Here is a 15,040-nt window from a genome sequence, read left to right as displayed (position 1 = left end):
TGGGATTTACAGAGCTGTCCTGTCATGGCTCTATGAGCGTCCCACAATTGGCAGAAGTGAGGTATGGTTGGTGGACTACAATGTGATCCTCCCAGCTAGATCCGAGGGATCCGCTGACCAACGACAGGTGCGGTCCTCCATTCATATTGGGGGTTAGGCGTAGAGCGGACAACTCTGCACTGTAAAAAGACATGTCAAGAAACAGCAATATAAGGCCATGGATGTTCCCAAGGTAAAATATTCCGGTGGTAATATAGTCCCCCGTTCGGATCTCCGGATGGGGACTACTTTGGGAGGTCCCTGGACTAAGGATAAGATCTACATTAGGAATAAGGATATTAAATTAGGCACCTGGAATGTTCTGAGCCTTTACCGGCCTGGGGCATTTCAGTGTACAGTTAATGAGATAGTTAAGTATAAATTAGATGTAGTTGCTGTCCAATAAGTTAGGTGGAAAGACAAAGAAAAGACATTTAAACCCACGATTGGTAAAGAAAGTCTTCATGAATTAAGTAATGATAATGGTATAAGATTGATTACTTTTGCAACCTCAAAGAATTTAATTGTGAAAAGTACCACTTTTAAACATAAAGATATCCATAAATATACCTGGTCTTCTCCAGATGGTAAAACTCATAATCAGATAGATCATATTCTCATTGATAAGAGAATGCATACTAGTATAATTGACGTTCGTACACATAGAGATGCTGACTGTGCCATTGATCATTATTTAGTAATTGCTAAATTAAGAGAAAGACTCTCAGTGATAAATCATAAGCAACAAAATCTAAAAGTTATAAAATTTGATACAGGAAAGTTTGCTGATGAAAGAATTAAGAAAGATTACCAAATTAAACTGTCAAATGGATTTGATGTTTTGCAGGATTTAAATGATGATGAAAATATAAATGAAACAGATGTAAATAAGAATTGGGAGCACATACGTAATGCAATAGAATCAGCAGCTAAAGAAAGTATAGGATACCATAAACCAAGAAAAAGTAAGCCATGGTTTCATAATGAATGTCATAATCTAATAGAAATAAGGAATCAGGCTAGACGTAGGTGGTTAAATAACTCTGATGATACAAATCTAAGCAATTATAATAGAATAAAGTGAGAGGTGAACCGCACGTTTAGAAGTAAAAAAGAGATTACTTGAAAAGCAAAATTAACGAAATTGAAACAAACAGCTAAAACAAAAATATCAGAGATTTATATAAAGGTGTAAATGAATTTAGAAAGGGGTGGCAACCTAAAGTAAACTTGATAAAAGATAAAGACGGTGATTTTCTAGCTGACCCAAGTGATATTCTAAATAGATGGAAGAACTACTTTAAAGAGCTTTTAAATGTCCATGTAGGAGATAAATGAGAAGTAAATGAAGTGCACACAGCAGAACCTTTAGTTCCAGAACCTAACTTGACTGAAGTTAAAGATGCTATTAAAAGGCTAAAGAATAAAAAAAGCACCTGGCATTGATTTAATACCAGCTGAGTTAATTGAATATGGTGGAAATTCGTTAATATGTCAAATTCATAAATTAATTTGTTTAATATGGAATAAAGAAGAAATACCTCAACAGTGTAAAGAATCCATAATTGTTCCTGTGTTTAAAAAAGGTGATAAAATGAACTGCAAAAATTACCGTGGAATTTCTCTACTCTCAACAACATATAAAATATTATCTAACATTCTTTTAACAAGACTAACCCTATATGCTAATGAAATTATAGGTGATTATCAATGTGGATTTAAACGTAACAGATCAACTACAGATCAAATTTTTCACATCAGACAGACACTTGAGAAAAAGTGGGAATATAATCAAAATATCCATCAGCTATTCATTGATTTCCAAAAAGCATATGATTCGGTCAAAAGAGATAAATTATATAATATATTAGTCGAGTTTGGAATACCTAAGAAGCTTGTTAGTATGATAAAAGTATGCACCAGTGAAACAGAAAGTAAAATTAGTGGGGTATTAATGTGTCTGACAAATTTACAATTCATGATGGGTTAAAACAAGGAGATGCATTATCTCCATTGCTCTTTAATTTTGCGTTAGAATATGCTGTTGGAAGGTAAAAGAAACTAACGAAGGACTTAAATTAAATGGTATGACTCAGTTGTTAGCATATGCAGATGATGTAGACTTATTAGGGGTTGATATAAATACAATTAAGAATAATGCTAAAATATTTTTCAAAACTGCTTAAGAGATAGGTTGGGAAGTTAACAAAGAGAAAACTAAATATATACTTACAGGCCGAAACCAAGTGTTAGGTAATAATCAAAATCTAATTATTGATAACATCTCGTTTGAACCAGTTTCCAAATTCAAATACTTAGGAGTAATATTAACAAATGAAAATTATATTAAAGAGGAAATAAAAAGAAGGCTTAATTCAGGAAATGCATATTACTTCTCTCTTCATAAACTTTTGTCTTCTCGTTTAATATCTAAGAAACTAAAAGTTAAAATATACAAAACAGTAATTTTGCCGGTAGTATTATATATGGGTGTGAAACTTGGTCCCTTACATTGAAAGAGGAACACAATTTGAGAGTATTTGAAAAAAAGATCCTCAGGAAAATATTTGGACCTAAAATGGATGAGGGGACAGGTGAGTGGAGAAGGTTACATAATTTAGAACTACATAATTTGTATTCATGTCCAGATATTATTAGAATAATTAAATCAAAAGACTTAGGTGGGCAGCCATGTGGCACGAATGGGAGAGGAAAGAGGAGTTTACAGGATTCTTGTTGGGAAACCTGATGGTAAGAGACCTATAGGAAGGCCAAGACGAAGATGGAGGAACAACGTTGAGATGGACCTTAGGGAAATCGGTAGAGATGGAAAAGAGTATATAGATCTTGCTCAAGATAAGGACAGATGGAAGGCATGTGTTGCTGCAGCCATGAACTTTCGGTTTTAAGAAGGCTAGAGAGTTAGTTAGTTATTCAGTAATCTCTAGACATGTTATTTCTAGCACCTTTACAGATCCTTGTAATGTAGAACTTTCAATAGTTAAAAATTAACAACTAGTATATCTTTATACAAAACCTATCTAACCCAATTAGTAACTTTATATTAACTTTCAACCCATAAGGTAGTATTATTTATTTAAAATCATATTCACAATACGCCTTTTAACCTCATTTTTTCTCATTAGTCCTCTAACTTTGACATATTGATTAATGAAATTTTAGCAAAATATTTCCAAACTTTAGTCTCAGTTACACAATAACCAAGACTAAATGCAAAAATCTCAACCCTACTGACACTTTTATTAGTACACCAATTATTAGCGCTTATCTTCGGAAGTATGTGGGTGAAGGAGGGCATTTTAGGGGGTTCCGCAATTTTATATATACTCGTAGACAGAGAGACGACATAAATAAAGAAAAATTATAAATCCAGAAATGTGTTTCTATTCTCTGTCCTCTGTAAGTATGAAGTAATTCTACACGAATGCGCTTGGCTTGTGAGAAATCCTATTGGTTGTTCCCATGGTAACTGTAAAGGAATCTTGCGCGTAGGGATATTGTGTATTTCAGTGGTTCTCAAACGTTTTTCTCATTGTATAGGTTTTCTCCGAATACTGGGTTTTTGGAATTTTTTTTGGCTGCCTGATTAGCGGGGAGTTTTTGATATGTTGTTGGCGTGTAGCTCCAATATAGCAAAATGGCATTCGGGCTGTATGTGGTTTAAGTACACCATGGATGAAAAACCACTCATACACAAGTATGTAGTTGTCCCAGTATTCTCGACATTGCTCTTACGAGCTGATAGCGTACCTCCAAGTTGTTCATGTACCCCTGGGGGTACGCGTACCAAAGTTTGAGAAACGCTGAACTTCCACTGGAATGCATTTTGCAGACTAGCGAGGCTCTGGCGTCTACCCATGGTCAGCATAATCCTCTGTGGGACTTGCATTGTGTTCTCTGAATATGTGTTTGTCGCTTCATCTATTACATTTTATCACAATTCATGCTCATTTTCGCAATTAGCCAAAAGTGTCAGAAACACCAAGTAAATACGTCAGTATTGATTCATTGAAAGTAGCTGCTACACTGAAGTTGTGGGACTTACATTTTCAACTCTACAGTCACAACCATTATATTCAGAGACAAGATAACACCATAACTATACAAGGTGATTCAAAAGTCTCCATACATAGGAAAAGTATGCAAAATATCTCAATAATTATGCAGAGATATCCATCCACTTGGCATGTCTGAATAAGTTGCATTACTTCAGGTAGATTTTGTTCAAATACAGCACATGTGAAAGTATGCAATATCTACAGACCGAAACGTAAAATGGATGCACATGCTGACAGATTTGCCTAAGCAATTACAAATATCGTATCACAGTGCAAGAAGTACGTGTACATCATTGTTCACTTACCGAAAAGGATAATCATATTCTGCGCAATAATAAAATGCGGTTATAACATTCAATCGAACATCATTTCAATGTGACAATAATCGTAGAAACCTAAAATGTCAGCCTAGGCAGTTTCAGCCCATAATCATCTATTTTATTTTCACATATCTCGGGAAGATATACAGAACTGCATTTTAACATGGAGATGGTGACCATATTTACTTATTTTTAAATTTCACTTCGTCTTTTACTTCACGATCAATATTTGAGGACCCACTATCATAGACAAATGACGGAAATACGTGCACTAATAGGGTTCGAGAGTTCGAGTGTATTTCGATCGTTCGGTCGTTTTTCGCTCGAGTGGAAGAACTAAGAATCTGCATGCCATCTAGCGTTGCTCTTGTGAATTATTTCCCACTCACCGAAAAACGCTCATTGCAGCACTCTAGTGGACCCTTTGATCACATTTTATGAAACTGATCAGCGAGACCAATTTTCCAATGTATGGAAACTTTTGAATCACTCTATACATAGGAAAGGAACTAAGCGTATTTATCAGAAGTCAAGTGATTTTCTTTACATTAATTTCTTTCCTACAATGGATGGATATTAATAGATACATCTAGTATCTTGAAAATAAGTGCATTTTCTACATCACTCATATATTACTGCGTCACTGAACACAATCACAAGGGTTCTTTGATAACATCCGCTATCACGTGCGCACATTGAAGACATCAGTATATCTTCATACCCTCATCGAAACCTAGAACATTGCTGAACCACGTCACATCGTTGAGTTTCTTCAGGGAAGATAGAGAGAGAGAAAAAAAGAAAAGTGACTTGGACATTCATCAATTCTTCCCTCGTTCCTTTCCTTCAAGGTTATCTCCCCTCGCCCTGTAGGGGACACGCGGAGGGATACAATAAGGTCTTAGCTCACACGTTTCTCCCAGTTTCCTGTCATTTGGCATTCACACACTACATCACTCAGACCTGCGATCGCTCTATATCCGCCCTCCCTTGTTAGATCTTTCCCTCCCTCACCCTACAGGACCCGTGGCCGGAGTTGCTGACCCCTATCTAGACCTCTTTCATTCTTAGGGAACGCTTTCCGTGTTGCCAGTGTGGCTAACCCAAAGACTACTAAACATCAGAAATGGGTAGACATGTAATATCAAGGTCTTGTACGGATCTCTTGTTTCATGTGTTTGTCTTGATCTCGGTCTCGCCTCGAATTCAAGTGTATTGCCTCGTCCTCAGTCTCGTCTAGATTAGTAAATGCTTGTCTCGTTCACAGTGTCGTCTAAAGTTGTAAATGTTTGTTACGTTCTCAGTCTAGTCTAGATAAGTAAATGCTTGTCTCGTTCACGGTCTCGTCTAAAGTTGTAAATGCTTGTCTCGTTCTCCGCCTCGTCTAGAGTTGTAAATGCTTATTACGTTCTCAGTCTCGTCCAGAGTTGTAAATGCTTGTTGCGTTCACAGTCTCGCTCTAGAGTTGTAAATGCTTGTCTCGTTCACAGTCTCGTCTAAAGTTGTAAATGCTTGTTACCTTCTCAGTTTCGTCTAGATAAGTAAATGCTTGTCTCGTTCACGGCCTCGTCTAAAGTTGTAAATGCTTGACTCGTTCTCCGCCTCCTCTAAAGTTGTAAATGCTTGTCTCGTTCACCGCCTCGTCTAGAGTTGTAAATGCTTGTTACGTTCTCAGTCTCGCTCTAGAGTTGTAAATGCTTGTTACGTTCTTAGTCTCATCTAGAGTTGTAAATGCTTGTTACGTTCTTAGTCTCATCTAGAGTTGTAAATGCTTATTGCGTTTCACAGTCTCGCTCTAGAGTTGTAAATGCTTGTCTCGTTCACAGTCTCGTCTAAAGTTGTAAATGCTTGTTACGTTTTCAGTCTCGTCTAGATAAGTAAATGCTTGTCTCGTTCACGGTCTCGTCTAAAGTTGTAAATGCTTGTCTCGTTCTCCGCCTCCTCTAAAGTTGTAAATGCTTGTCTCGTTCACCGCCTCGTCTAGAGTTGTAAATGCTTGTTACGTTCTCAGTCTCGTCTAGAGTTGTAAATGCTTGTCTCGTTCTCCGCCTCCTCTAGAGTTGTAAATGCTTGTCAGGTTCTCAGTCTCATCTAGAGTTGTAAATGCTTGTCTCTTTCTCAGTCTCGCTCTAGAGTTGTAAATGCTTGTTAGGTTCTCAGTCTCATCAGAGTTGTAAATGCTTGTTACGTTCTCAGTCTCGCTCTAGAGTTGTAAATGCTTGTCTCTTTCTCAGTCTCGCTCTAGAGTTTTAAATGCTTGTTAGGTTCTTATTCTCATCTAGAGTTGTAAATGCTTGTCTCGTTCTCAGTCTCGCTCTAGAGTTTTAAATGCTTGTTAGGTTCTCAGTCTCGCTCTAGAGTTGTAAATGCTTGTCTCTTTCTCAGTCTCGCTCTAGTGTTTTAAATGCTTGTTAGGTTCTTATTCTCATCTAGAGTTGTAAATGCTTGTCTCGTTCTCAGTCTCGCTCTAGAGTTGTAAATGCTTGTCAGGTTCTCAGTCTCATCTAGAGTTGTAAATGCTTGTCTCTTTCTCAGTCTCGCTCTAGAGTTGTAAATGCTTGTTAGGTTCTCAGTCTCATCCAGAGTTGTAAATGCTTGTTGGGTTCTCAGTCTCATCCAGAGTTGTAAATGCTTGTTACATTCTCAGTCTCGGTCTAGAGTTGTAAATGCTTGTCTCTTTCTCAGTCTCGCCCTAGAGTTGTAAGTGCTTGTTAGGTTCTTAGTCTTGCTCTAGAGTTGTAAATGCTTGTTGCGTTCACAGTCTCGCTCTAGAGTTGGAATTGCTTGTTACGTTCACAGTCTCGTCTAAAGTTGTAAATGCTTGTTAGGTTCTCAGTCTCGTCTAGATAAGTAAATGCTTGTCTCGTTCTCTGCCTCCTCTAAAGTTGTAAATGCTTGTCTCGTTCTCCGCCTCCTCTAAAGTTGTAAATGCTTGTCTCGTTCTCCGCCTCGTCTAGAATTGTAAATACTTGTTAGGTTCTCAGTCTCGTCTAGAGTTTTAAATGCTTGTCTCGTTCTCCGCCTCGTCTAGAGTTGTCGGCATCTTTGGCGCCTGGTTTCAACATCACGTACTTTCTGGGAACTGAAGTTATCCTGAATATAAAATTAAACCACCACTAATGGATAGACTTTTCAATTACGAGGTGTGATATCTTTATGAATAATGCTGTCTATAACAACTTGATATGTCTGAAGAAATCGCATAGGTATGTAAATTGGGTGTACGTATATTTTCAAATGCTGTACCAAAGTCTCAGAATCAAAGTGTCGAACAACACTATATATGTCGACAAAACTAGATATAATGTAACTTCATTTCTAGGTTAAATATTTGAAGTCGAACCTAGAAAAATAGTGGCTCTTGCAACACTGAATACTTTGTCCCTTATAAGTCGCCCTCTTCTTTGAAAGTTAGGAAGTGGACACGCCGATGAGCACAAGGTGGCTAAGGGTGTGGAATATTGAGAGGGGATCAAGAAGCGGCGACAGAGCTGTCAGACTGCATTCAACCTCTCACAATATCAAGTTGAACGGGTCACAAATGTGGGTGATAGGGAGGTATAGCTTGCTGAAAGACCGCTTGGATGTCAACGCCCCTGCTGGTGGAGCGGGGAACTACTTTGAGCGGACTGAATAAACAGGATATCTGCGGATATTTACTCTGCAGGAAAAGAGCGAGAATGAGACAGGCGTCTCTTCTTTTCTGACATTTTATTTCTTCCTTTCCTTCCCTCTGGTTATTCCTTCTTCTCTCCTTTCTGTTCCTCTATCTGTTTCTCTTCCATCTCTCTCATTTATTTATCTTTGCTGCATATTATGCACGTTAAACTTGAATGTTTAATGCATACAAACCTTTAGCAAGCGCGCAGTGGAAATTTCCGCCTTATAGGTCTACTTATTTGCTATGGGGCAGCTATGTTAATAGAAAGTACAGATACAACACCTTTTCCAAAATATGCGAGTTTATTCATTTTCACATAATGTGCAAGCACCATTAGTCTACATAAAGAAAGATTTTTCGATGTTAAACTCGCTGAAATAAACATTTTCGTGTCGTACCACTTGTGCCAGTTGGATGGATATTAATTGAACTAAATAATTAATAATGATGAACTAAATCTTTTCCTTTACAGTCAAGTCAATTCTCCACGTAGTTTAACGGACGAGAAAGATGAACAAATATAATTTGGGTGTGTGAGTGCCAATTCGAAACTTAAAAGTACTTATCCTTCTCCTCCCATGTCGTGGTTTCTCGGACACCTTCCTAAGGTGTCTGTCTAGAGGAAAAACTACTTCCTCTCTCTGGCCCAGAATCCAAAATGCGCTGCCTGAAGGGCTGCGACTTCGCACCAAGGTTTCCTTGTTACGTCATTGCGTAACCGATGCTATTGCCCTCTGGTGGCAAAATTAAGAAGATTCCATCCATCTGGCACAGAAATAAACAAAATGACGGCTCCGCGCGCACTAGTGTCCATAATATCTTTCTTTACAACATCCCGTCTCTTTTCCTATTCTTACCCTTCTTCCTGTTTTTCTTGTTTTTCTTTCTCTCTCTCTCTCTACACACACACACACACACACACACACACACACATTGATTGATTGATTTCACTTTGCTTTTCTGTCACTTTTGGCTAATCGCGAAGATGAGAATGAGTGATGATATGATGAATTTGATGAAGGGACACTAACAAAGAACACCCACGCACAGGCCAGGATTCGAACCCGAGACTCCTGGCTTTGTAGCGCGCTGTGTTCACCAGTCCACCACGTTAGTCGGCACACACACACACACACACACATTGTGTGTATATATATATATATATATATATATATATATATATATATATATATATATATATATATATCATATCATCACTCATCCCCATCTTTACAAATTAGCCAAAAGTAGCATAAAAAGCGAAGTAAAATAAAGCAAATCAATCAATTAATCAAATCAATAGTATTTATATTGCTTATATTGCTCTTTTAAATCCACTTTATGCACAGATAAGCTAATCGCGACTAGACCTACAGTTTAAAATAGGATTCGAGCCAGTATGTACCTCCACCGAGAACCTCACTTTTCTTATTCCTTCTATGTAGCCTTCTCTTTTCTCCTCTCGGTATATTTTTCGTGTTTTCCATCTTTATCTACCTTATTCTCGTTTTCTCCTTCTCTCCATTCTTTCTCGGTTTCTTTACAGGTTCCCATTTATAACTTTCCCTTCCACCTGTCTCTGTACCATTTTCTTCTCCCGGTTATCCTATCTCAAATTCTATCTGCATTAAATGGCCTTATCAGCCATTGGCAAATTCATCCTTTATTACATTGCAAAAAAATATATATTTCCAACTATTATTTAGTCGTTTGCTGTAGGTTTCCTGCTGTTAAAGCGAAATTTTCTTTTTGGAGGTATCTATCTATAAAACCTGATCCAGCTGCAATATTTATTAACGTTTAAATGGGTTATTTGACATACACTGACTAGGAAATAGAATGGTGTAAAACCGCCAATTTCCGTTGCCTAATTACGATAATTTTTTTTAATATATAAAATATACATACTGACTGGAAGTAACTCCCCAGTGACTGTTCAAAATGGCCGCACGTTTGAAAAATTGGTCAAGACTGGAAGTGAGGGTTATAATTCTTCTTTGTGGGCCCAAAATGTTTCGGCTGCTCAGATTCATAATAGCTAACTGGTGGAAGTTTATGGTGAATATGCGATGTAAAGCGAAATGGTGTCGTGCCTTTGAAGAAACGCAGTAAGAAATTCAGTGATCCCATCAGCCAGAAAAGTTCTGGATACTGTTTTCTGGAACGCCTCTGTCTTGATGGTGGAACACCTCGAATATGGCCACGCTGTCAATGCCGATGTCTACAGCCAGACACTTCAACATTTGCGGCAGGCCATCAAGAGGAAAGAGCCAACCAGGTTTTCTATGCAGTGAAGTGATCTATCTTGCAAAGTATATGCGAAAACCTCTGCCTTCAGATCGTACCGAAATCTTGACGCAAAATTTTGATCGACCAGCATGGAAGGACCCTGTGATAAGCGTTTGAACCGGAACGGTGATTGTGTGGAGCAGTAGCGCTATGTGCGGAGGGGCTGGCACATCACGCTACGACGCCAGGGTTCTCGGGTTCGAATCCCGGACTGGGGACGGATGTTTGAGAGTATCTATTCATCAATATCTTCATCCCCATCTTCGCAAATTTGCCAAAAGTGACATCAAAGCGAAGTAAAATAAAGCAAATCAACAAGCAGTGCCATGTACCTACATATTGAATTCCAGACTATAAACAGTATCCTGCCATTTACAGTGTTTGCAACCCTTTTCTTCTGATCACCCCTCGTACCTACACGCCCACCCGATTTTCGAAACCTATCAGTCACTTAAGCATTAGCCTCCAGGGAAAGCACGATTCATACCAAATCCTTCCTGGAGCAATTCTCCAGCGAAGAAACCAATAACGTTCAGATATTATGTCCTGGAGCAATCACATGCACCTCAGGGCGGCATCTCCGTCATCTTCGACGAAGAATCGATTCTACCTTGGTCCTTCCCATCTCCTCTTCACTCTGGGATCCTCTTGTGGACAACCTTATCCTCGTGTCCTACGGCCTCTCTTCTTTTGTTCCTCCAGTAGCCGGAGCCTCGGTTCTTTCTCAAAGCTTCTAATCTTGGAACTATCGAGAATCCAGGAGGCGAGGGACGATGCAGAGGTACGTTTGTAATTTCCTGAAGCACAGCGCAATAGGAGGCCAGGGAGTATTTTTCTCTTTAAGAGCTTCGAAGATGCAATTTTCGGCATCTGATTAAGTTCTATCAGGGTTTCTTGTAAAAGTTAGGGTTGTCCGAAACAATATGCTCGCAATTATATGTCGGTTATGTTTTGGAGGTTCCAAGAGTGTTTAGTGACAGATTCGCGAACTCTGCATCGAAGGCCTCGAGTTCGAATCCTTGTCTGTCGCTTCATTAGTGCCATGTAATCAATATGGTTTAATCTGCAGGGCGTCTGACTGCCGTGCTGGATTCCTAAGTTGGGTGATATCAGTTGAAATTTTATTTAGCAATGTGACTGCATTCACGAGTAACAGTATTTACTTTATTTCTTTTGTACACAAGTTTATGAAAATAACAGGGAACCATTGAAATTTAGAACGCTGTATCAATGTCGATTTGTTTGAAGTTTTTTATTTTGATTCGTTTTTGTTATGCAAGAAGATTGATTTAAAACGTTTTGTGCCAAAAACAAATTAATTTGTATCAATGATTTAAGATGAAATAATATTTAAGAAGTTAAATTGTGCTCTTTTAATTCTTGCAATGTACGTAATATAACATTATGAAAACCCAGTTGAACGCTGAGGACTTGCTTATCCTTAGCGTACTGTATAGACTATATTCAGTGTAAAGTATAGTTGCAGCAATATCCATGCATGGAGCTGCTCTGCGGCTCGGAGATTGGTGCTTATCACATCACCTGTACAAATGGTCGGGATTGTGAATATGCGATGATCTTTATCACCTTCCTTATGTGCAAGTCATGTTACCATATGCAAGGGTTAGTTTAATGTTCGATGCAAAATATGAAGAACACAGATTCAAACTGAACATGCCATTCCCATCTGAAATCCTTTTAGAGTCTGTGAAGATTTTGTCAAAACAATGCATGATGAAATTAAGCTCGCTTTTGTTCGTTGTTTCCGTTTGTATGTCGACATTACTTCCCCTGGTTGGGGTAGAAACTCATTCTGCCAGGGAGTTCTTCTTTCCTAGTAGCCATGGGATTAAGATGTGGGTTAGTGAGGTATGAATTGTAGTCGATTCAATATTAAAATACTGTATTACATTAATATGTATTTGGTTATTCATTCAAGATTGATGTCCATGATTTCATTTGTAATAAATAATGGAAATATTATGGAATATTGTTCGGACATTGAGATTGATCATTGTTATGATCTTTGTTAGTGGATGGCGAAGTTCTTTAGCTACCTTCAAAATAATAAATGGCAATGTTGCAACTAGTTTTCTCTTGTGCTTAATCATTGAAGCAACTAACACTTCTGGATTAAACTATTCATGGAACCTCTGCTGTACAGAGGCTTTGTAGCGATCTTTATTTCTAATGGTGGTTACAAGTTCTATATTGCCTTTCATGTAAAATATGTGTAAATATTTTGCCATAATTATTTCTCAGAAGTCACTTGATTTTGTTCACATTAACTTCATTCTTACAGTGGATGGAGAATAACGTCACGTGACTACAGCGACTATAGTGTATTGAAGAGCGCGGACTGCAGAGAAGACGCTGCACGCGACTATCCTGCCATCTATTGCTCATACTCTAAGACTTTCCACACACACAGCAGGTTGGACATTTATCTACCTGCATTTCAGTACCTGAAAATGAGAATAACGTCAGCTCTTGAACGCTCGGAAGCATTTCCGAAAACTCTCAACTTTAGTCATCACAAGGAAAGCTTAAATATATATTTGAGTAAGAATGCAGTTCAACGAGCGAAAGACCTGCTCCATTCCTTTGCCTTGGAAAGCCAAAGCTTAGCCAACCATGGGCGTCCGCAGGATTTTACGCAGGGGGGGGCAAGACCTGGGAGATTCGATATTTTTAAATCCAAGCCAAATCCATGCCAATCCAGCCAATTACGTGCTTAGAAAATGTTTAACAATTGAAAGGGGGGGTTATGGCCCAATTTTCCCCCCCTTGTACGCTAATTTCTGTTTCTCCATTTATTGAATGTTATCTTTAGTACATATTGACAATCAAGATTCCATTTATTGCAAACAGACAGTGCAATAATAGCAATTATTATATAACATTGAAAGTAGAAGTTATTTCTATTTTAATGAAGATATTAAAATCACTATTCTTACCTTAGTCTTGAAAAAGAAACTGCAATCTCCTTGGTGATTCCTTAGCAAATGCTGTTATTACATTTGCAACAAATGCTTCCTTATCCTTTTGTATCTTGCTACGATGGACACTCATCATACACAGGCCGTCGAGCCTGTCATTGCACATCGTTGCACGGAACCAAGTTTTCACACGCCTCAATGTGCTGAATGACCTTTCCACTGTACAAGTTGTGGCTGGCAGTGACATAGCAATATTTACGGCCTTTGAAACAGCAGGGTAAAAAAGCTTTGTTTGTTCCAAAATGTTAATGTATTCAATTTTGTCTTTGGCATTCCCTTGTTCATACTTGTTTTGCCAATAATCATACCAGCATTTTGCTTCGTTCACAAAATTGTCCAAATGATAAAATTCCTGAATTTCTGCAATAATTCTATTAAATTCACTGGCGGATAAAGTTTTCATATTTTGAGGATGTAGCTGCAGGAGATTGTAGCTTACATCATTTCTGTCTGAAAACCGTGTGCGTAATGATGAAATGAGTGAGTCCAAATATGGAATATAAATTGCTACCCGGTAATAAACTTCTGGCGATGTAGCTGCATGGTTTGCTCTGTGTGACTGTCGAACTGCTTGTCGTGGAATGGTTATCTCAACATTAACGCTAGCTGCTATTTCCTGTGTTTGTTGCAGAATGTTTTCAAACTGCTGTTCTGCTTCACGTCTGTGCTTAACAAAAACTTCCACAAGCTCCTTCAGATGATTCCGAACTGCGTTGATATCAATGGACACACTCTGGAGAATATTTGTGATTGGTTCTAAAGCACCACTGTACATTGCTACAATTTTCAAAGTTACAATGAAAACAGGGGTTGTTGCAGCACACAACAGATGGTGAGCCCTGTGTTTTGTTTTTGAATTTCCATTGTTACTAAGCTGCTCTAGTGCCTCAATAATTACAGTGAAGTTTTCTGCAAAGAGACGAATGCTTTTGTATTTTGACGACCATCTAGTATCCGATAGCATCGGAATGTTGGGGACCAGCTTCCGTCTCAAAGTGCTTTCACGGAAAAAGTTAATTACTTCTTTTACAGTTCCGCATGTATTTCGTATTTCACTGACATCATTGAGATCATTAATTACAAGATTAAGTCTATGAGAAGCACAGTGGAAATATAAAGCATGAGGATATTTGTCCTGAATAATTTTCCTCACACCATTTATCCTCCCGGACATTACGGAACACCCATCAAAACCTAAACCTACACACTTGGACATGTCAACACCCCACTTGGATAGATAAGACAGAATAGTTCCTGCTACTGCTTCAGCATGTAGTTCGTCAAGCGGCACAAATCCAATAAATTCTTCACGCACTTTTAGGTCGTTCTCATCCACAAACCGAAGTCCAAGGGAAAGCTGTTCTGTTCCAGAAATGTCTGCTGTTTCGTCGGCTAACACAGAAAAGGCACAAGATGTATTCACTTCCCGAAGTAACTGCTCTCTCAAAACTTGACCACCAATTTGTATTATTTTATTCTGCGTGCGAACTGAAGTGTACTTTGCATTCGCATTTGCCGTTTTTAAATGTTCATCTAAAACGACATCACCACATTCGACTCTAAATTCAAGCAAATCGTGTAGAACACCAGCGTTAGAAGAGTTTCCTCGCAGTGGTAGGTCATGTGTGGCACAGAAGATGATTGAAGATACAA

The 15,040-nt window shown here is 38.3% G+C and overlaps 1 protein-coding gene across 1 annotated transcript; it reads right to left on the bottom strand.

Moving 5' to 3' along the window:
• Positions 1-13,346: 13,346 nt before the first annotated feature.
• LOC145988006 (zinc finger MYM-type protein 1-like) lies at positions 13,347-14,561 on the bottom strand. The gene has a single exon (XM_083122843.1). It carries the CDS (start codon positions 14,559-14,561, stop codon positions 13,347-13,349), a length of 1,215 nt encoding a protein of 404 aa, XP_082978969.1.
• Between the last annotated feature and the right edge of the window lie 479 nt (positions 14,562-15,040).

Source organism: Lepisma saccharinum, chromosome 5 (assembly GCF_977018435.1).
Source record: "Lepisma saccharinum chromosome 5, izLepSacc3.1, whole genome shotgun sequence".
In the NCBI taxonomy this organism is placed as follows: domain Eukaryota; kingdom Metazoa; phylum Arthropoda; class Insecta; order Zygentoma; family Lepismatidae; genus Lepisma; species Lepisma saccharinum.
Note: the sequence above shows the minus strand (reverse complement) of the source record. Positions and strands in the feature narration are given on the sequence as shown.

Bases quoted from the DNA above. Each gene is read 5' to 3' on its own strand.
- LOC145988006 (XM_083122843.1), bottom strand. From the start codon at position 14,561: ATGTCCGGGAGGATAAATGGTGTGAGGAAAATTATTCAGGACAAATAT.